General features: G+C 38.0%; 1 protein-coding gene across 2 annotated transcripts in view; it reads left to right on the forward strand.

Annotated features, from left to right (window-relative positions):
* Positions 1–621: 621 nt before the first annotated feature.
* ACSS2 (acyl-CoA synthetase short chain family member 2) overlaps positions 622–22,322 on the forward strand; it is a 52,938-nt gene continuing 31,237 nt past the window's right edge. The window contains exons 1-3 of one of the 2 annotated variants that reach the window (XM_060772366.2): positions 622–879; positions 6,042–6,237; positions 21,918–22,009. In XM_060772366.2, the coding sequence (XP_060628349.2) occupies positions 735–879; positions 6,042–6,237; positions 21,918–22,009 (433 nt within the window). In that variant the 5' untranslated portion in view covers positions 622–734. The remainder of the gene's footprint in view (positions 880–6,041; positions 6,238–21,917; positions 22,010–22,322) is intronic. The other variant, XM_060772367.2, reaches the window with a different exon arrangement.

Consider the following 22,322-nt stretch of genomic DNA (forward strand, 5'->3'; position numbering starts at 1 on the left):
GAAGTTAAGGTTTTTCTGAGGCAAAGTGGCCTTTTGTGAGGTTAAAAACAAGGCTTTTCTGAGGTAAAAAAAGGCCTATCTGAGCCGAATGTGGCCTTTTCCAAAGTAAAAAAAAGGGCTTTTCTCAGCCAAAAGTGGCCTTTTCTGAAGTTAAAAAGGCTTTTTCTGAGGTAGAAAAGATTTTCTGATGCAAAATGACCTTTTCCGAGGTAAAAAAGGGTTTTGTGGGGCAAAGTGGCCTTTCTGAGGTAAAAATGGCTTTTCTGAAGCAAAAAGTGCCCTTTTCTGAGGTAAAAAAGGCCTGTTTGCTGAATTATTATTATTATACTGAAATACGTTTTTTTAAAAAAGAAAGCTTTTCCTTTAAGGCCGAGCCTCATCCACTTATACTCAGATGAGGTTCCCTTCCCCTCCCTCAAGGGATTACGACCTTGCAAAGGCCTTTGGTGGAAGTGGGCGTGGAAGGGTCGGTGGGCGGGACCAGCCCGGGGCGCGCGCGAGGGCGTGGCCAGTCTAATAAGCGCACGGAGGTCGAAGCAGTGGGGGCGTGGCTATGCTGGTGGGCGTGTCCATTTTGAGGTTCAGGCGGGGTCGAACTGGTGGGCGGGGCTTGTGCCGCCTGGCGGCTCCTCCTCTTCCCTTTCCCGCCTGCCCCTCCCTCGCCTCCAGAGCCAAAGGGAAGCCGCGGCCCGGCCTGGCTTGTCTTCAGTCCTCCTTTTCGAAGGACAGGCAGGATGGTGCTTCCCGACGAGGAGCGCGGCGTGGTTGGCGGCGGCCTGCTCCTCTTCCGAGCCCCGGCGGAGCAGGCGCGGGAGGCGCACGTCCCCTCCTTGGAAAAGTACCGGGAGCTTTACCGCCGCTCTGTGGAGGAGCCCCAGGGTGAGTGGTGGAGGCGGCGGCCTTCCCTCCAGGCCCCTTCCTCGCTGTGTTAGAATGTTGAGGCTGGCCAATCAGAAACCATATGCAAATTAGCAGGTTGAGATAGCTCATGCATGGGCCAACTTGGGCCTTCCCTCCAGGTGTTTTGGACTTCAACTCCCACCATTCCTAACAGCCTCAGGCCCTTTCCTTTTCCCCCTCAGCCGCTTAAGTCCAAAACACCTGGAGAGAAGGCCCAAGTTGGCCCATGCCTGACACTAGGTGCATCCTTTCCCTCCCTCTTCCCTGTCTACCCCACAAACCTTAACTCTGCAAGGCATCCTATGTCAAAATATTCAGGGTAGATGCTTATTCTGTCTTTGCAAAACTTGGGACGTGAAGCAAGCAGGGAACTTGTTGACAGTCCAGGATCCTCAGCTATTTTTCAGCTGCACATGGCATGCCTTTACTTGTAAATTTCCACGCGTTCCCTATTGCTCTCTGTGGGTCAGGCTGAAGCACAGACACTTCCCTAAATGCTTGTCCTATATATTGATATCATGTTTTTATGTTCTTTTATTCAGATGTTATGTACCTATATAAATAAAAATGTAATGTATTGTCAAAGAGTTTCATGGCCGGAATCACTGGGTTGTTGTAGGTTTTTTCGGGCTATATGGATATATATGTTCAGGAGAAAATGCCTCTAGAACAGTGGTTCTCAACCTATGGGTCCCCAGGTGTTTTGGCCTACACCTCCCAGAAATCCCAGCCAGTTTACCAGCTGTTAGGAATTCTGGGAGTTGAAGGCCAAAAACATCTAGGGACCCCAGGTTGAGAACCACTGCTCTAGAACATGGCCATATAGCCCGAAAAAAACCTACAACAACCCAAAAATGTAATGTTCGTTTGTGGGATTAACATAACTCAAAAACCATTGGACGAATACAGCTATCAGGCCAACAAGTGACCATCACTTAGAAAAGCGACAAAAACAACTCCAACCCCAAAAGGCTGTTAGGAATTGTGGGAGTTGGAGTCCAAAACCCCTGGAGGCCCAAGTTTGCCTATACCTGGTCTACACCATGGAATTATTCCACAACATTGAGCCATGGTAGTTAAAGAAGCCTCAAAGACCATCCAGCCGAACCACTTTTTGCATTAAAGGAAGACACCATCAAAGCCCTCCTGGCTGATGGCCATCAAGTTAGAAAGGAGCCCCAAAGGCCATCCAGTCAAACCTCATTGGGTGGTAAAGGAAGACACCATCAAAGCCTACCTGACAAATGGCCAACCAGTTGGAAGGGTGCCCCAAAGACCATCCAGTCCAACCCCCTTTGATCTTAAAGATGTGCGTCTGTCTGTCTGTCTGTCTATCTACCCTCTGTTCCATCTATCAATGTCTCTTCCATCTGTTTCTTCTGTCTATTGTTTCATGCCTGGAATTCCTCTGTTTTCTGAGGGCCACAGCAATGCAGCACTAATTACAGCTTCTGAAATGTCTTCAAAGGCATCCCTGCTTAGAGAGTATTGCAGTAGTCCAAACAGGATAGGGATGATTGGAGTGGCAGTCCAACAATATCAAGAAGGAGGGAGGAAAAGAATGCATCTATGCCAAGCAAGGGTAAACTTCGGTCCTCCAGCGACTGTTAGGAATTGTGGGAGTTGAAGTCCAAAACACAGGAGGGCCGAAATTTGCCCATGCCTGGTGTTGATGCATTCTGAGAGAGACTGTTGCTTGCCCAGGGTCACTCAGAGGTTTATTATAGCTGAACAGGAATTTGAACCCTGCTCTCCAAAGTTATAGTCTAATAATCAAACCACAACACTGGCTCTCATGATTATTTTCTATCCCCATAATTTAGCAACACGGGCATTGATTGCTAGCTTAGAGGACACTGGATTTTTGCAATGACTTAAAAAAGATCCCATTCTGCCGTGCTGATTTAGTGGAGACCAAATGAGTCATTAGGAATAAATCATAAAGAAAAATTATGGGTGTGATGTTCTGTTTGGATAAGTTGGAAATGTGAAGTTATCTGTACCAGGAAGTACTGCCGTACAATAGCTGTTGTCATTTCCTTGATTAATGCAAATACCACAATGAAAGTGTTCCTTTAAGTGATTGCAGAAATGAGGAAGTATGTTTAACTGTAGTTTTTAGCACTGTGCCTTTCAACATTTATGAGGAATTATGATAGAAATTATGTACTGTGAGAAGACTTTTCTGGGTACATCCCAGTAGATTCAGAATTAACTACATGGAAGTGCCTTCCATCTGTCCATACCTCAAGCATCCAGGTGTATTCAGAGAGAAAATATTTAGTCCAGTTTCCATCTGTGACATTTTTCTGAATTTCAACATTAGAAAATATAATTGACCCTTTGTTTGATAGAATCTAGTGTGGAAGTTGTGGTGTTCTCTGTTAGTATCTGTCAAATGATTGAACACAGCTCTTCTGTACATAGATTTATTGCTCAAACTGATATTGACAGTTCTGGGATATGTTTCCAGTGCTGGTGAAGGGCACTTTATAAATCAGAATTTATTTGGCATAATTTTAGCATGTTTAGGAAATATTGGACACATTAAAAACATATTTTCGCACCTTGGAGGTAGCAAATTAGTCATGGATAGCATAACGTTTTGTTGGCCCAAATGTGCTTCACCTTTGTTATCTTTAAGGTTCTTCATGGATCTTTTTGTCTTTCTAGCAACAAGCTAATTTGTTTAAGTTTCTGGAAGTTGGGAAATACCATTGTCAGAGAATTTCTACATTAAAGCAGAAGTATTGTGTATTTTGGCAACTACATTAAAAACATGGGGAATACATTGTGATTAGCAGTGGATATCTTAATGGATGGTGCAAAAATGGCACTGCCATATTGTCTGTGTGGTCGTTCCACTGCCAGTTGCCTTCCGAGGATTTTTGGTCTTCTCATTGTGATGTCTCTGTGTGTTTCCTGTAAACATAAGATGTCACACAAAATGTCCTCAGATATTTTGGCCAGTAGCTCTTCCTTAGCAATTGACAAACCTCTATATTAATAGACATAATGGTTAGCAATGGTCTTGATAAAGACCTTTGATGTTCATCCATCTGTGGAGGAAAAAAACACACCTCCAATTTAAAATGTTTAAAAGCAATGCTTTTGGGTTTGGAAATATTAGCCATTTACAAGAAACTCAGTTCTTGTGGGTTTTTTCGGGCTATATGGCCATGTTCTAGAGGCATTTCTCCTGACGTTTCGCCTGCATCTATGGCAAGCATCCTCAGAGGTACAAGAAACTTTTACAAGAACATTTACAAGAAACTTTGCACAGGGAACGCCCAACTGTATTTACTCAGTCTTCAAAGGGGCTCTTTACATGTCCCCCATTTCAAAAACCACCCACTGCATAGCTATCAGCCTCCTCTTAGTAGAATCAAATCAAGGAAAAGCTTCATGAGAACTACCACTCCTCTTAACGTTTCCCCAGCAACTGCAAGAGTATCCTTCTGGGCAGTTAAAGAAGGAAATCCTAAATAGATCCCCCCCCCCCCAACGAGGGTCTGCCTCTAGGGGCAAACCAAGAATGGGCAACTTGAATGTCCCTGAACAGACTCAGAAGTGGGGTGGGCAGATCAAAAGACAACCTGACAAAATGGCACTGCCTAAAAGAATCCTCCACCTTGTACTACTGTGGAGCAGAAGAGAAACACTGCATCTGTATGCTTGTCCGCAATGTCCTGCCTAATGTACAGAGGAAGATGTTTGAGGCTACAGATAATGCGGGCGCTGTTGCCCATTTTTGGTCAAAAGATACTTAGCCGCTTGTGCTCCTTCTGTTTTTATCAGTTTTATACTATTTTTATGCAGTGCATTTGATACAAAATAAATCGTAATACATGCAAAAAAGTGGTTTTAAGCACTGTTTTGCAATTTTAAAAATGGGAAGCAAACAACTGAACATGATAGTATGCGAAGCCTTTGACATTTCATACGTCTATGCAGTATATAAAATCTGACCTTATGGCAATGATGATAATAATTTTATTTATTACTCACCTCTCCTTTTGGTTCGAGACAGGGCAGAACATAGTCAAATACATCTACAAAAGTGTTAGGGAAAACTACCCAAAATAAGCTGAATACCCAAAATACAAACAGGATACTAAAAGTTGCGCATTCAGCTCACAGCAAGCAAAGCATGAAGTGCCGTGTGATGTAGCTGTAAAGAGCTTAGGCAGACAAAGATGCAGAGTTCAATCTTAAAAATCACAAAATGTTTAATTTACAAAAATAAGAAATAAACTGCATTTCTCAATAGTTAAGAACTGGGTCTGAGCTACTCTAATACCTATCTCTTCAAAGGTTTGAAAGAGAGGAAAAAAGCATCACGCACTTCATCTCTCTGACAAAGCAGAGACTTAGCATATACCAAGATATAATGAACTAAAGTTGAAAGTAAAAGCTTGCAATAGAAAGTATCCATTCTATACAACCAATCAGAAACAGAGAGAGGTAGTAGATAAACAGAGTCTCGCTTATCCAACCTTCGCTTATCCAGTGTTCTGTATTATCCAACGCAGTTTGCCTCCCATCTGGATCCACAGCTGTTTCAATACATTGCAATGTTTTGATGCTAAATTCATAAATACAGTAATTACTACATAACTTTACCATCTATTGAACTGCTTTTTGTGTCTATTTGTTGTAAAACATTTTGGTGCTTAATTTGTAAAATCATGTAATTTGATGTTTAATAATCTTTTCCTTAATCATTCCTTATTCAACATTTTCGTTTATCCAATATTTTGCCAGCCCGTTTATGTTAGATAAGCAAGACTCTACTGTATTCCCAAAAGTCATACAGGAGACATGGGGGAAAGGAAACCCTCAACCTATTCTAAGTTAACTAACTTGTTCCTCATTGAGGACTTGAGACTTGGGCAGTGTGGGGTAGAATCCCAACAAAAAGCACATATAGTTAAAATACAACCATAAAACATATATTAAAACATACACATATTAAAATACATGAAACAAAAGTCTAAAACACAGTCGACATAGAATGTGATTTTAAAATTTGTAGAATAATAAATATAAGAGCTGCTCATTTTTATCTATTTACTGTTGTCTTGTTGTTTTACCTTTGTTTTTATCTTTGAATGTTTTTTTCTCTCCCTTTTTTTGCTTAGAATTTTGGAGTGAAATTGCCAAAGACTTTCACTGGAGAAACCAACACAATGGACCATTTCTGCAGTACAACTTTGATGTCACCAAAGGGAAAATCTTTGTTGAATGGATGAAAGGGGCTACAACCAACATTTGCTACAATCTGTTGGATAGAAATGTCTATGAGAAAAAACTTGGAGACAAAATAGCTTTCTACTGGTAATCTTACTTTATTGCAAATGTTTCTTTATAGCTTTGGATTATTTTGTACTGTCAACAGAGTACAGGTGGTCCCCAAGTTATGAACAAGATATGTTCTGTAGGTTTGTTCTTAAGCTGAATTTGTTTGTAAGTTGGAACAGGTACCTTTTAAAGTGTGACTCCAGCTTTGGATAACATATGGAAGGGCTAACATCCCTGTGGGGTTTGTTGCTGTCTGTGCCCCTGTTCAGAAGATTTCACCTCACTTTTTGTGAGAATTGGATTTTTTTTTTTTAAATGGCTTGTTGTGGAAACAAGCATTGGCGAGAAAGCTTCCGTTGCAATACCTTTTCCCCATGACAACTCTTTCAGGAGTGGATTTCCCTTCCTAGGTCTAGATTTCTATCATTTCCTGTTGTCTCACCCCTGTTCTTAACTATGAGTCGTTTGTTAGTCAGATGTTTGTAACTCGTGGACTGCCTAGTTGTCCTTATAGTTTACTTTCAGCACTAGCTCTTTCATACTAGCACTATAATTCCACTTTAATTGTCATGGCTACCTCCTGCAGAATCTAGTGGTTTGTAGTTTGGTGAGGCATTATAATACCTTGGTTGGGAATTCTATGAATTCTCTTTAAACTACAGATTCCAGGATTCTATGGGATGTTGTCTTAAGATTTGAAGTGGATTCACATCACTTTAACTGAGTAGTGTTAAAGGGCCTTATAGAGTGCTTCTGTGTAAGGCACATGGTTTTAAAATGGGAAAATGCATGTAAATGATTGTGGTTTCTCTGATTTCATACTGGGATGGAAGCAGTGATTTCCAAATCTTTGTAATGCTTCTTGTACTTTGAAAAATAGGACAAAACTAGTGGCTTATGCATACTTCAAAAAGCCTTGTGCATAGTTTACAACAAGTAGTTACTGTTTTCCGAAATAGAAGATGCCTCAGTTGAAGGCCTGTAGTGGCAACATACTAGATTTATAGCTGATGAATGGTTGATTTTTCCCCACCAGTGTGCTTTCAAAATGCCAGCTCCTTCCGGCCCCCAAATTCACCTCCAAATTGTTGCTCTGAGATTAATATACTTGACCAGAATTCATCAGTATGTACTAGCCTGTATATGAAGTACCAACTGGATAAGGGATGTCTGCAGCAGGGAGAACCCCTCTCCCCATATTATTAACTTCATTAACATGCATGATGCCTTTCGTTTTTTGTCCTTTTTTACAAGTAGGCCAATACATCATTTTCCCCTGTTGGCCATGATTACTTAACAAGTTTTTTGTAGTCCGGGACATTCGTATCCTTTCTTTTCTTTTCCTGATTATTCCAGTTCCTCCTTCCTCCAGTTAGTGCAAACACACTTTATAGAACTATAAAAGCATCAGGAAACATGATGCAAATCCTATCTATATTTCCCAGAAAGTAAGCCTCCAAAAATGGTTGTCTGGGTTTGTAGTCATAATAGACGTAAGATGTCCTCCCAAAATGTGCACATCCTCAATAGCATTATGTTTTTATTATTAATAACTTCCCAAAAATGTGTATGCCTTTAACCAGGATTAAAGATCCCTTAGCAGAGAAACCTAAGGTTTGCAAACCTTGCTGTGTAGGAATGACTATTTGAAAACTTTAAATAAAATTGTAATTTCACATGGAATTTGTTACCTTTTATTCAGACAGGCTTTTATAGAAGAAAAAAAATTAAGATCAAGTCAGGGAATGGTGTGATTTTAGCTTTGAATATGTTTTTAATCTGTTTTCAGGATTTAACTGTACCATTGATATTTAATCCTATTTTAAATATATGTTTGGATTTTAAATTGTATATGCTTTTAATGTAAGCCGCTTTGGGTAGCTGTGTATACATTTTTGGGATGCACTGTAGTAGCGTCTTAGCTACGAGTCTTTATTGCCTAACCATCCTTCAGAGTTCAAGTAGTCAAGTGGGGTTATCGCTGTGGTTTGGTCACAAGAGACTTTTCAACATTATCAGTTTGAAAGATAGAAACAAGCTGCTAGAAATGTTTTGTTAAAGGAAAGAATGGATTTTTGGAGTCTTTGCTAAAAGCATGGCTTCTCCTGCTGTGCTTTTTGGGGAAATGCATGTCTGGTAATGGATGTGGGGGCAAACTGGAAAATGTTTCCCTGCATATTGACAATTTGGATGTTACAGAGGTTCCTTTTGTTGTAGATTCAATATTGTGTATCTATTTATGCATGAACTTGACAGTGAAACTTATTTAAGCAGACATTGGACTGACAACTGTTGCCAGCTTTGGGGGATTTTATTGTCATTTTGTAATTTTGAGGGCAAATGCAGATGTAATGTTGATCATTCTCCTTCAAGGTGTTGTTGTGAAAATGGCACGTAGGAGAAAGAGATTCTGACTTGAGCTAGTAGGAGGAAATGGGGCTTTGTGTGTGTCTTCAAGTTGCATTACGGCAAAACAATGAATTTCATAGAGTTTTCTTAGGGTTACATTGTAATAAGTTAATTGCTTTACCAAGGTCATTCAGGTGCAAGTAGTAAGATTGCTTGGTTTCCCAGATATCATTCACACTCAAGTTAGCAGCAGTGTTAAACTGGTTTGAGCTAACCACAGCAGCCCAGAGTCTCAAACCAATTTTTATTTCTTAGTTTAAGGTAAGATAGCAGGTAAGCGTTTGCTTTTTAGAGAGAAAAAAAGAATAAGAGATGGAATTATATCATCCTGTAAACTTTATGCTTCACATTAACTCCTATTAATTTCACACCAGTCCAATGCTGGAGAAGGAGTTCATTGCTAGCAGTTCGTTAAACATCATAATAAATAAATAAATAAATACTAAACAATACATACTAATACTACTAATAATAATGATCCAATACAACAGCCAGCATAGTGATCTTGTTTGCTATGTACTAATCTTGTTACATTTCAAATAATAATACTTTATTTATATACAATCCTATGTCCCCAAAGGGAAGATAGAGAAAACAAAGTACAGTCTTGGGTCCAAATGTAGCCCCCAAATATGTTTGTACTTTATTTTTCAAAACAAGAAATGAACTTTGGGCTATTGCAAATTCGAGTTATTTTTATAAGTCCATGAGACTGAAATCACCCTCAGATCTGCCAGTTTCTCATCCCTATTCTGAATATGAAATGTACACATATATTTTTTCTTTTAAAAAAATCATATTAAAACCCCATTTCTGTGCATAGTTGGTCTCTTGAGATTTGGAGAATTTTAAGTAATAGTATCAGATATTATATAGAAATGGAATGAATATTGCAGTTTGAAATGTATGGTTCTGTGAGCTATGTTTACTGTTTTCTAGACGCTAGTATGATCTATTAAAGCAAATGGAAGTCCTCTAAACCAGAAGTCTTCTGGCCCAAAAATAGGGAATGAATTACTGAGGCCAACAAGATTTATTATCATTTATTTTATTTGGAGTGTGCCTTTCTTCTTGAGCAGGAGCCAAGATGACAAAAGAGTCTGGCTTTCTGAAGCCAGGAGATTACAAATGAGCTTTGGGAGACAAAGAGTTTGGCTTAGCAATGGGGTGATACATTTTTCAAGTTTGGTATATTTTCATTTGGACTATCAAAAGTTAGACTGCATGTCTTCTAGAAGAATGAATGAAACAGAATGGCCATTGGGGATTCTGGGAGTTATAGTCCAAAAAGTCATCCTTCTGAGAACTTCCTTAGTTCTCTCCTGCCCTTTTCAATATTGTGGCTAAATAAATGGCTGTTGACAGGTCAATGGATTGGTTTAGGTCTTGGACAATTGTCATGGATTGTGGCAGTGCATTTCATAACTTTAATAGTACTTTGTATGCAGAAGCTCTTTCCTTAGTTTGTCCTGTATCTTCTGGATTGTATGTGGGGGGAGTGTGGACACAGCACTACACTCAGTTTTCCATTATTTCTGTATTCTTTTTGCCTCCATTCGATGTGTTCGATAAGCCTCCACCTTCCTTACAAAAAGACTAGACCTTTCTTTAAAAAAAATCCCTTATTCTCTAGTATTTCCTTGTGGGAAACGTGCTCCACCCTGAGAAACACGGATTTAATGCTTCTTTAAGGACCTTTTCATTTAAGCAGAATGACAGTCTTAATTCAGGCTTGGGCAATCTTTGACGCTGCAAAAATTGTTGCACTACAACTTCTTTGCCTCTCACATGTGGCCACACTGGTTGGGTCTATTGGGTGTCAGAGTCCAACAATATCTTGGGGTGCGGTGGGGGAATACAATTTTCCATTTTGTGAGGCAGTTTCCTTGAATATTCTATCCTTTACATAATGTGTGTGTATGTGTACATACCTTCAGGTTGCCTGTGGACTTATGGCAAGATGGGATCTAGTTCCTTTAGTGCAGGCATAGGCAAACTTTGACCCTCCAGATGTTTTGGATTTCACCTCCCTCCCACAATTTCTAACAGCAAGTAGGCTGTTCGGAATTGGGGGAGTTGAAGTCCTAAACACAGGGAAGGGCGAAATTTCCCCAAGCCCGCTTTAGCATATTTAGGATGTTCTAATATCACTTGCAAGTAGATTGTTGCTATTGTGAGCCTTAAAGTCATTTCCACCGTATGCAATCCTAAGGTAGCTTTCTTTCCAAAGTTTTATCCCAGTTGATTTCATTGACTTGCATTACATGGAGGTCAGAGCCAGAATCACTTCTTCCTCAGATATGGATAGACAAAACTAAACTTTACAGATTCGAAAGAAGCTTTCATCTAGGTCCAGGTTTTGCTTCAGTTTTCAGATATCTTTGGGGGGCCAGGATAGTAAAATTGAATTGCGATTGTTGAGTCACTTTTCATTATGTTGCCGTTTTGTACTTCTTTGCTGTATTAAGAAGTTGCTTCTCTTCCTTTTAGGTTTTTGCTTGAAGGCTTCATTTTTATATCCCATCTTTATTTCTCCATTCTGGGCATTCATTGAGCTATATAAGACAGCTTATACTATCTATTCCTTGCTGGTAGAAATGGTTAGAGAAATGTGCAAAGACGTCGCAGCTATTTTAGTTTCTAGTGGCTGCAGGCATTACATGTCATTAAGTGCTTTTTACTAAAGGTAGATAAACATACTAGAAATGGATTTATCACAAAATCTATTCTTAAATGGAACGAGCCTCATTTTAATGGTATACAGCATTGTCTGTAGAAAAGCTCTTTGAGTACAAACATCATATTTGAGTATACTTTAACCATTTGGAGCACTGGTCTGCATTGAGTTTGTCCTGTAGAGTTTGCTCAGTAGACTCTACCTAATTTGATTGGACTGATGCATATGTTATTTAACAGGCTTTAAGAAGAAACAAAAACACATATAACATGTTTTAGAGCAACGTTTCTCAATCTGGGGGTCGGGATCCCGGGGGTCGCCAAAGACCATCAGAAAACACGGTATTTTCTGTGTGTCTTAGGGGTTCTCTGTGGGAAGTTTGGAACAATTCTATCATTGGTGAGGTTCAGATTGCTCTCTGATTGTAGGTGAACTATAAATCCCAGCAACTACAACTCCCAAATGACAACATCAATTCCCCAACCCCACCGGTATTCACATTTGGGCATATTGGGTATTTGTGCCAAATTTGGTCGAGTGAATGTAAATACATCCTGCATATCAGATATTTACATTACTATCCATAACAGGAGCAAGATTACAGTTATGGAAGTAGCAACAAAAATAATTGTATGGTTGGGGGTCACCACAACATGAGGAACTGTATTAAGGGGTTGCGGTATTAGGAAGGTTGAGAACCACTATTTTAGAGCAACATTGGTTTTTAATGAGACCACCAAATTAATTTTAGTTGGAGAATTTACTACTACCTCTTCCTTCTTGCTGCTCCTATGACCTTCAAATAAGATCATAGAAGTTCCTCACTTTTTGGTTTAATAAAGGCCCCAACAAGCTCATTTGTGTTATGAACACAGTCAGTGCTTATTTAGCATATGTGTAAATGGTCCTTTGCATAGTACCCCAAGGGCTCTGTGTTTGAAGTAGACACAGATAAACAAGAGATGAAGGAGGAAATATAGGCCTGGATAAGCAGGGGAAAGAATGTGAGGTTAATTCAATTACACATTCTTTAAAGTTCAGAAACGTGGGATAAGCCACAGATTTTCCAATAAAATAAAGTTTCAAGAAGGGCTATAAGGAAAGTAGGAGGTACTTCCAGGTGTAAGGGTTTGCAAGATAAAATGCACAGGGCCATTGATTCTTAAAACTATTGAGAAGGTTGACATTTACTGCCAGATGTAATTAGATAAAATACAAGGGCAGAAGATATTTTCATTAACACCTTTTCAATAAATCCAGAACTGTCCCTGTCCATACCTAAGGTCCAAATGGGTTCCTGTTTTCTGCAGCATATTGTGACTCCCATCTATCAGAGAACCCTTTCCCATTTCCTCACTCATGTTTTAATATCAAAAATCTTAGCAATGATATCTAATATTTCGCTTGTTTTTCTACTTGCTTTTCTTTGCTCAGAGGTCCTAGGAAGATTGCCTAAAAGAGGCTTCTTTCTTTTTCTAGATCTCTTAAAAATATTTTCTGTGTTTGCGCTAGCTCTCTTGCTTCTGAGAAGATCCATGTTGCGTAATTTTTACTGGAAACTAACCACTGCAACTTGGGCAACCGCTAAAAATGCTCAGTCAGAAGTTGATGCATCTGCCATGATTTCTCCATAAGTTACTACAACCCCTCTTTTTTATTTCTCCATTTGGAATTTTCACATTTTATTTGAAACTGGGCACTGCAACTCCAAGAACAACTAAAGAAACTGTCAAATTTAAAGGCGTCTAGCATGATATTCTGGTTAGTAATAGTCACCATGGACATGCAGACATTGATTTAAATCCCCTTATTCCTCCTGACTAACAATAGTGTCATTGGATCACTGGGATTTACCTATGCGTTGACTCATAACTCAGTAGTTTATTCAAGAAATCTATTGTGTTTGGGACTAAGCAAGAGGACCATTGTCTTTTATTAATACTGATATGTGAGTCCTCCCTTTCTGAGAAGGTTGGATGGAGATGAGTCAGAAACCTTAATGGTGCTTTGGAGGAATGCCACAATTTATTGACATGGTACACATCAATGCATACTTTTACAATGCTTCTGAATATACAGAGTGGTCCAAAAGTCATAAAGAGGTTTCAGTATATAGTAACTCCTTTATTTTTGGTTTTTAATGTACAATACCATAGCATCATATGCATTATATATAGGAAATTGCAGTATATTATACTACATGTGAAATTTTAAAAAATTCAGAAGGTTATTAAAACATATGCCTTTGTGATTTTTGGCCCACCCCATACTACTCAAGATGGTTGGTAGCAAAAATTACAATTTACCACAATGCTATTTTACTATATTACAAACTTAGAATTTAATATTTTGGGATTGGAAGGAAAATCGTCACTGCAGTTTCGAAGCTGAAGTCAGTATTTATCTTTGGGTCTGGTCACAGAATCAGTTTTGTTTTTTTTGCAACAGAAAATGACCTGCTCAAAACATCTGTGCTTGTAAACAGCATTGATAGATCTTGCTTAATGAAGTACCGTAACTCACTTTATAGATTTACGGGCTTGTGGTTTGTTCTGAAAACACATGAAGGTACCATAATCTTTTAGGATCACAGGCAGAAGGTAAGCAGCCTTGTGATCCTAATCAGCTCTTATATCTGGAAAAACAACATTAGAAGCAGTAATCAGGAGCAAATAGGAGAAGAGAAGGAGGTTTCTGCATTTTTCAGCCCTTCCCAAGCTGCTTTCTTAATTATGCAAGGAGAAGATACATAGCCCCTGTAACTTTTCTCTTTTAATGGGGAAAAAGAGATTGAGAATCAAATGTTCTTTCCCTCTCTATCATGCACAAATTACAATATGTGAAGGACAAATTTCTTTTTTGTAGGAATAATTGGAGTAATCACCAAAGAGCTATTTCAGTTTCCAGTTGCTTCAGGAAATATACTTCACTAGGTATGTTTAGTTCTGGGTAAATAATCAATATGAAGCCCATGTAAGAGTGTAACACATAGTGATCTGCTTGTGTTTTTATTCTTGTTATGTGTACAAACATGCTGGAAAGATAAAATTGGATGTAAATATCTCTTCTGTACATAGCGTCAATGTCACATTACAATCTACATGAGGTGTGGGGAAAAGGCAGCTTGCAAAACAAAGTTGGCACCAAGATATTTTTTTAGTCCCCAAGTTTCCTTTGCATTTTCCCCAAAACTCCAATTTAATTGCCTCAAAATACCACCCATAGTGATGGCAATTTCCTTCAAAATATTCTCAATGTTGAAATAACCAGACTAAAGTCTGAAAATCAGACAAAGGACTGAAATGAAGAGTGAAAGTAGACTTCTGGACACTTCCAAAAGTGATCTTCAGCTAGCTATCAGGCAGTATAATACAATTCAGTATAGATGGTTGTCTCTTACAATTGCCCATCTCTAATGTACACAATTTGTGTATGATTAAAGTATGAAATGGCCATTACTTTAGAGCTATTTTCATTTGAGTCATTAAACAGCATATAAGGGAAAACAGTAGTTTCCCTCATTTTGCCAGGCATGGGTTCAATTTTAGCTTAAAAAGGAAATACTGTTTGCTTATCACATACCACAGGCTTATTAAATGTTGCTGTGTATCTCTCACAGATTTAAATCCAGTTACTCCAACATTGTCATTTCTAATTGCCTTTAATGTTGCCTTGAACTAATACTTCCATTATACTAGATTGGACTCCAAAGGTTTGCCATATAGTAGAGAGTAAACATTTTTTAAAAGTACAGAAAGATTGTTGGAAATTAATTGACATTTAAAAATTTTGTGTCATTTATAAACAGGTCAATGGGAATGCATAATGAGTAGTAATGTTGTATTTATTATGTTGCACAGTGCTTTTGAAAGGGCTGTTAATACAAAGGCGCAATGTAAACTTAGAAACATTTTTTTATGGCTACAATTTGTAGAATTGTCTTGAGGGGGTCTGGTTTCAGATAGACCACCACAACCCCACCTTTCCATCCCCTCAGCCTTGTCTGCTGCTGTATAGAGAATTCAGGTTTATTCTCTCAGCTTCAGCCATATTTCCAAATTACAAACCAGGTGGGCATGCTTATCCGGAATCAAATCCTGGATCAAAGATGTTTTTCCTGGCATTAAGGAGCAGAATATTCAGACTATGGGGATATGTTGTCAATGCCATCCAGGCTATTTGCAGTGGAGGACAGTTCAGGGCAACCAGAACTGTGTGTAACCTTGTGTGTCTCTCCTCTCATGGATATAAAAACTGCCCACGCCATCTTCCTCTGCAGCAGTTGCAACATTGACACTAGTTGCACCTTTGAATGCAAGGGATGGTTTTTCACAATTTGGATGTTAAACAATTGAGAAGGTGCTCTCCCTTGTTGGCAGAAAATGCACCTGGGTTACTTGAGAAGAGCCTTCTCCGATGACCTTCTATCCTGTAATATCAAATACCTAATCCTTCTAACATAATGAAATTCTATATTTCCTCAATTGCACATATTGGCAGTCTGTTTTGCATATGGGATGCACTCTTATAACAGTAAAAAGGTCTGTAACCAGAACTGTATGTCAGATGTTTATTTCGGCTTTCTTCTGTTTACTTGATCTTGTAAATTTAAGAGACACGGAATGGTGTTGACGTTTATCTAGTGTTTCTGGACTGCTGACATGAGCCTTTTCCAGATTTTACTTTTAATCAGTTAGGAATGAGGGAGTAGTTGTTGCACATTTTGCTTGCTAGTATTCTCCAGAGTATTTCAAAAGTGCATGATGTTGGATTGACTTTGTTGCTGAGAATCTGACAAAGGAGAAAGAGATGGGAAAGTAGAAAACAAACTTTGATTTGTTTTCAAATAGTTGTCTTTAGTTAATGCTTAATCAAAATATTTTTTGGGTATGCTTTTCAATGGGATGCTGAAGGGATATAAATGCAAACTGAAAGCTTTAATTCATAGTTTTGGTATATAGATACTGCCTTTTTCTCTCCCCCTCCCCTTTTCTGTAGTTTTGAAAGATTTAATTTCATAAATTTCATTTCATCAGTGGCTGTATCAGCCAGCCAAGACAGTAATTGAGTAAGAAAGCCAGACAGACTTGCACAATAAGCTCAGAGAAGTAGATTGCTGGTGTGTTTATTAAATTGGAGGTCCAATTCAATTACTAAAAGTATGTACTGTGCATTTGTGCAGCAATGTTCCTATTAAAGAGTTTTTTCCTTAAAGTCACATAGTTAATTAACTGAACACATGATTGCTATATGATGCCCTTTTTTTCATGTCAGGAGCAACTTGAGAAACTGCAAGTCGTTTCTGGTATGATGCTCTGAATCACAATGGATGTAGCACCAAGCAGGAGAGTGGAACAGCTATGGAATTAATAAGAGCTAAATTCTAATGCTACCATGGAGCGTCATGTTAAGAATTGTGAGCTTATATGCACTTGTTTCCTGCATCCTAAAATTAATAGATTTACAGAAATTTTGCAGGAGTCAGCTGCAGTACTAACAGTGCTGCCTAGGAATCTGTAGTATATATTCAACTATGTCTATGGCTGTCTTATTGTCCTTACTTGTGTAATTTGTAAGTTGAAGTATGCACTTGACATACCGGTAATAACTGTAATAAGTAACAGTAAATAGTTGCTATGACTTTTTGCATGCTGCCACAAAATATTTGTTTAAATCATTGCTGCCTTGTGAACGGCGCTGCAGGTCTCCTCTGTTCTTGTCTATGGTTAACATGAGGCACTTTTGAATGTAAGAGTAATGTGTAAGTGAATGCATGAAACATTCCTTGGGAATGTATAACAGGTGTTGGTATATTTACTTAATGTCCATGTATTATAGAGGCTTTTGTTCAAATATAGATATTGGAACCGTTCTACTTCCCGTAGCTACATGTTCTAGTTTGTACGTTTCATATCTACAAAAATAGTGGATTGTGGAACTGAAAAACCGGTTTTTCTGCCACAGCTACATAGGGATGGAATGCACTTTATCCAGAAACAATTAGGCAAAAGTTTCCTTCCTTCAGCAGATAGCTTATGGCCTATAATATATATACGGTAATTATGTTATTTAGTAGATATGTGTGTAATTTCCCCCCAAACATTTTTGTTTGTGCAGTAATGCAGAATTACAAGAACTTAAATATTATCTTCTTATTTTATTACCAACACATCCTAACCTTTAACACGGTGGAATTTTGCAATGAATTCTCAAGTGGTTTCCCATTTAGACACTGATCATAGCCAAATGCATTTGGTTTCAGAAAAGTGTTTGTACAGCATTATAAGATAACTGAAGCATATTTGTAATTTCTGAGATACTTAATGTTAAGATCATTGTAGAAGTTTGCTAGCCCATTTTTTGCTCTGAGCATCACAGCATGAACTAAGTGCCCCTTTCTGGCCTAGCTTTCAGATTGTATTAATTTTGAATAAAGAAGAACAGGTGAGTATATTTTTTAATATTTGGAGTGTAGCTGGTGGTGGTTCCAAACAATACTGACAGAGCCTAGATAGTTCAGTAAATCTATGCTGAACACATTTTGGAAAAGCAACTAAGGCCCAGGCATGTTTTCTGCACCCCTCACATTATTGGTCAAAGATTTGTTCCTGTTAGTTTTTCACAAAAAGACAAAAACAATGCATCTCATATTTTGTAGTTTCCAAAATTTCAGGCCTTGTTGTATTTTAATACTTGCAAGTCAACACTTGTGTACAAGAATATGTATTTGGTAATATGGATGTGGTATATTTAATTGCTAAAATACCAGAGTCAAAATATTATCCAAATTTAAGCTATTCAGCCAGTAATGGAAGGGAATAGTAAGGATCGTGTATTTTGACAGATGGTAGATTAGTGTGAAACCCGCAGGGTGGATCGATGACAAATTGGATAAATAAATAAATATCCATATTATAGTAGAGATCTAAAAATACATTTTTCATTTTGAACAAAAAATATCTTCATGCGTATGTGTTAGTGAATGGCAGAATTGCTTCTTAAATGCTGCGATTCTGTGCTCCCTTTCCTTGGAGTAAGCCTCATTGAACTTGATGGGGCTTCCTTTTCAGTAGATATGGCTAGTAGACATTGCATTGCAAGTGTCCTGACAAGAATACTCATACAAAGTCCAGTTTTTATCTATCTCTCTCTCTCTCTCTTTTTTAAAAAACACCAACTCAGTGTCTCAGTCTTTGTGTTGAGTTGGCTCTTTCGAGAGATGTGGGTGGAACCCATTTCTCATTGGTTGCCTCACTCTGCCCAGATGGTCTCATCTTACACCACCAACCCTCATTCTAGCTTTGAGCAAATATGTTGCTTCAGGCCATGCTGCCTAGGGAAGGGATTGGACAGACTGTATGATACTAATTGTGTACTAATTGTATTGTGCAATAGCACATAAATCACACAAGAATATAAGTTATGTTTTGCTTCAAAGGCCAAGCAATCCTGGAGTGTTCCAGCTGTGACTTGATGAGGGGACACTGAGTAATTGAGGATTTTCAGGTTTTAATGTATTACTTCTAACCATTAGTCCTCCTGGCTGATGCCACAGTAGGTGGCTGTAGGAACCTCATGATTTGTGGTTATTAAACTTTCTGCAAGAATGTACAAGCCATGCTGTATGAGATATGGAGAGCTCAAGGAGGTGCAGTTCATATAATGGGAGGGGATTAGTCATGCTGTCACCTATATAGAGGTAAATTGTAACTGGCCAATTGTATTGCTGTCATAAAAAACTTGAAATAGAATAAATGATTATATAAAATGTCACTTTACCTTGTTGGCCCCATGATATACAATTCAGAATGTTTCATTTGAGGCTTTGAAATAAATATGTACATACAGTTGGTTGCTTGTATTTAATTCCTTCTAGAAATAGTAAAATAATGAGCGCGTTACATCATAGTGATGAATCAATCAGGGATAACATCAGTTCTTTTGTGATGCAATTGTTTTAGATTTATAGTTGCAGGGCGTAGCTTCATTAAACAGTAATTGTGAGATATCAGGTAGCTTTAGATCTGCTCATTTTATTCTTTATATTGCTACTTTATGCTCTGCTATGAAAGATGAAGTGTGTAAGGAGAAAGTATATGTTATATCATCGGCAAGAAGCCTGCAGAATTCAGATTTCTTTTTTAAAAAAGATAACAGCATTTTAGTCACTTTCATTTTGAAAAACACATACAGAAAAGGTTTATTTAAAATTGAAATAAACATCAGCTAATTATAAATAATAGTAGGATGTTGAGATTATACAGTGGGCCCTTGATATCCCCTGGAAGTTGGTTCTAGGAGTGCCCTTTATAACAAAATCCGTGGATTCTCAATATTTATGATGTACAATCACAAAGTAAAAAGGTGTTCCTTATATAAAAACAAAGACATGGTTTTGGGGCCAAGCCTTTGGCTAGTAAAGTAATGCAGTGTAAGAAATAATTAGGGAATGTGTTCAATTGGGGAAAATGGAAGGAAAAAGGAAGAGGGGCTCGCCATGGACAAGATAGATGGATGGTATCTTTGAAATGACTGGCTTGACCTTGAAGGAGCTGGGGGTGGCCATGGCCGGTAGGGAGCTCTGGCAGGCTAGTCCATTAGGTCACGAAGAGTCGGAAGCAACTGAACGAATAAACTACAACAATGTTGAATAATGATCAATTAAGACCATTAAATATAAGACATAAGCAACATTTAAACATTAAAACATCCTAGTATAAACATTCAAATCACATGATCCAAAATCATAAACTGTAGTCATTCCAAATTGTCAATTGCACATTGTTGTTGTTTATTTTTGTTTATAGCTATGTTATTGTTTCGATATTATGAATTTTTACATGTCTGTCTGGCACTGAATTTTGCCATTAGTATGTTGTTAATCGCTTTGAGTCCTCCCGGGTGAGAAAAGCGGTATATAAATACAGCAAATAAATAAAAAAAAAATGCCAAAATCAAAAAGCTGTATAAAATAGCTTTTTGAATGTTCTTTAAAACATTTTCCAGCCTTGGATGCTTGAATTGGTGGATGCTGGATCTGTGGATAGTCAACTGATTATATTTTACATTTTTTAAAGTTTTGGTAATCTATGCTTGAATGCTAAAATCCAGAGAAGCTAGATTGAGAAGAATGCATTGTAGAGGTTTCCAGAAAACGTATAAATGGAAACTTTTGTTTAAAAATTCCCAGAAAATGTCTGGTGTTTTAAGTAATTTACTACATTTGGTTTAAATGTTTTATTATAATACATGAAAAGCTTTATGTAAAAATTTCATGTGTAGTAAATGTTCCTAACATTAGGTCTTGTCATGTCCAACTCTGGGGGGTGGTGCTCATTTCCATTTCTAAGCCAAAGTGCTGGCGTTGTCCATAGACACATCAAAGGCCATGTGGGTGGCATGACTGCATGGAACGCTGTTACCTTCCCACAGAAGTGGTACCTATTGATCTACTCACATTTGCATGTTTTCGAACTGCTAGGTTGGCAGAAACTGGGCCTAATAGCAGGAGCTCAGCCTGCTCCCCGGATTTGAACTGCCAACATTTCGGTCAGCAAGTTCAGCAGGTCAGCGGTTTAACCCACTGTGCCACCATTATTCTCTATCTAATGTATAGAGAATAGCATTTATTTACCTTATGTTTAACAAAAATGGCGACAGCTGAAAGAACACTATTTTTAGGGCACATAGTATACCTTATGTATCTTATGCCAGCAGTTTAACTTTCTTTCTCTGGCTAATCTGTAACTATAGTGTCTTAAGCTTTACTCACAAGTTCTATTTTAAGTTGGAAAGCGTCTGATCTCGAAAGTTTTATTGCATCTGTGTACATAGGCAAGATAAGATTTTTGACTTGTACTTGTTAATAATTGAGAAGAAATGTCTTTTTGAGATATTGTGACAACCATAGCAGTTTATATTTGTCAGTTTTTCTTCGTGTACTTTTGTTAGTGCATGTCTTCTTACAAAATAACTAGAAATTCCTTTATTTAGCCCATCTGACATGATTAATCACAGTACAACAGTATGGACAACTATTGATAAATGTAGGTACATACATATAGTGTGGACAATTTTCTCACATCTGCGGAATAATGACAGGAAAAACTTTATGACCATCTCTGTGCCACAGAGGACAGGATTCCTATGATCTATGTCTGGCATTCTACAGGCATAGATCATAGGAATAAGAAGGAAGTAATACTTGCTTATGATTGTCCACAACTAATCTAGCTGCTCTTTTCAAAGTTATATATTCAGTTATATGCCAAATGATAAATTGACAGTTGTGTCAATCCTATTGATTACATAGATCTACTGTTTCAGGGATAGCAATTGGATTAGGTTTTTAAACTATTATTATTGGGCCCAGTCTTTCCATAATAGCTTACAATATTTCCTTATATTTATTGTTAGAATCATAGATCTGGAGGGAGTCACAAGTGCCCACTAGTCCAACTCCTTGTCATATAGGAATACTTAACTAAATATCTGGAATGAAAACAGCATTCTATTATTTTACTTGTCTTAAAATCTAAGTCTAAAAAGGTGACAGTTGAGAAATCTGTGTTTTGTCTTTAGGGATTTATTTTTGTGCAGAATTATCTTATGTCCCTTTTTTCCTTTACAGGGAGGGAAATGAACCAGGCGATTCCATGAAGATCACATACAGTGAGCTGCTCAGTAAGGTCTGCCAGTTTGCCAATGTTCTTCAGGAACAAGGTATCTGATCCAACAGTGTCAATAAAGTATGTCAGGATTTGTTTGTGATGATAAGTGTGTAAAGCCCAATTTGTAACTGGTTTCTTTGCTGGGATAACAATACTTACTCCTGAGATATGATAATAAGATGTTCATGTTCTCTCAAAATCTTTCAGAAAATGAAATGTTACAGCATTTGTACAGCATATGTATTTGTGATAGTCATTTGTACAAAACCAAAATGAAGATGTTTACTCAGTGCAGGCACATCCTGTCTTTTCTTCATTGCTCACTCCAGGGCAGAGCTGGAATTTATCAATTTCATTGCTGGGCA

Source organism: Anolis sagrei, chromosome 4, assembly GCF_037176765.1.
Source record: "Anolis sagrei isolate rAnoSag1 chromosome 4, rAnoSag1.mat, whole genome shotgun sequence".
Classification (NCBI taxonomy): Eukaryota; Metazoa; Chordata; class Lepidosauria; order Squamata; family Dactyloidae; genus Anolis; species Anolis sagrei.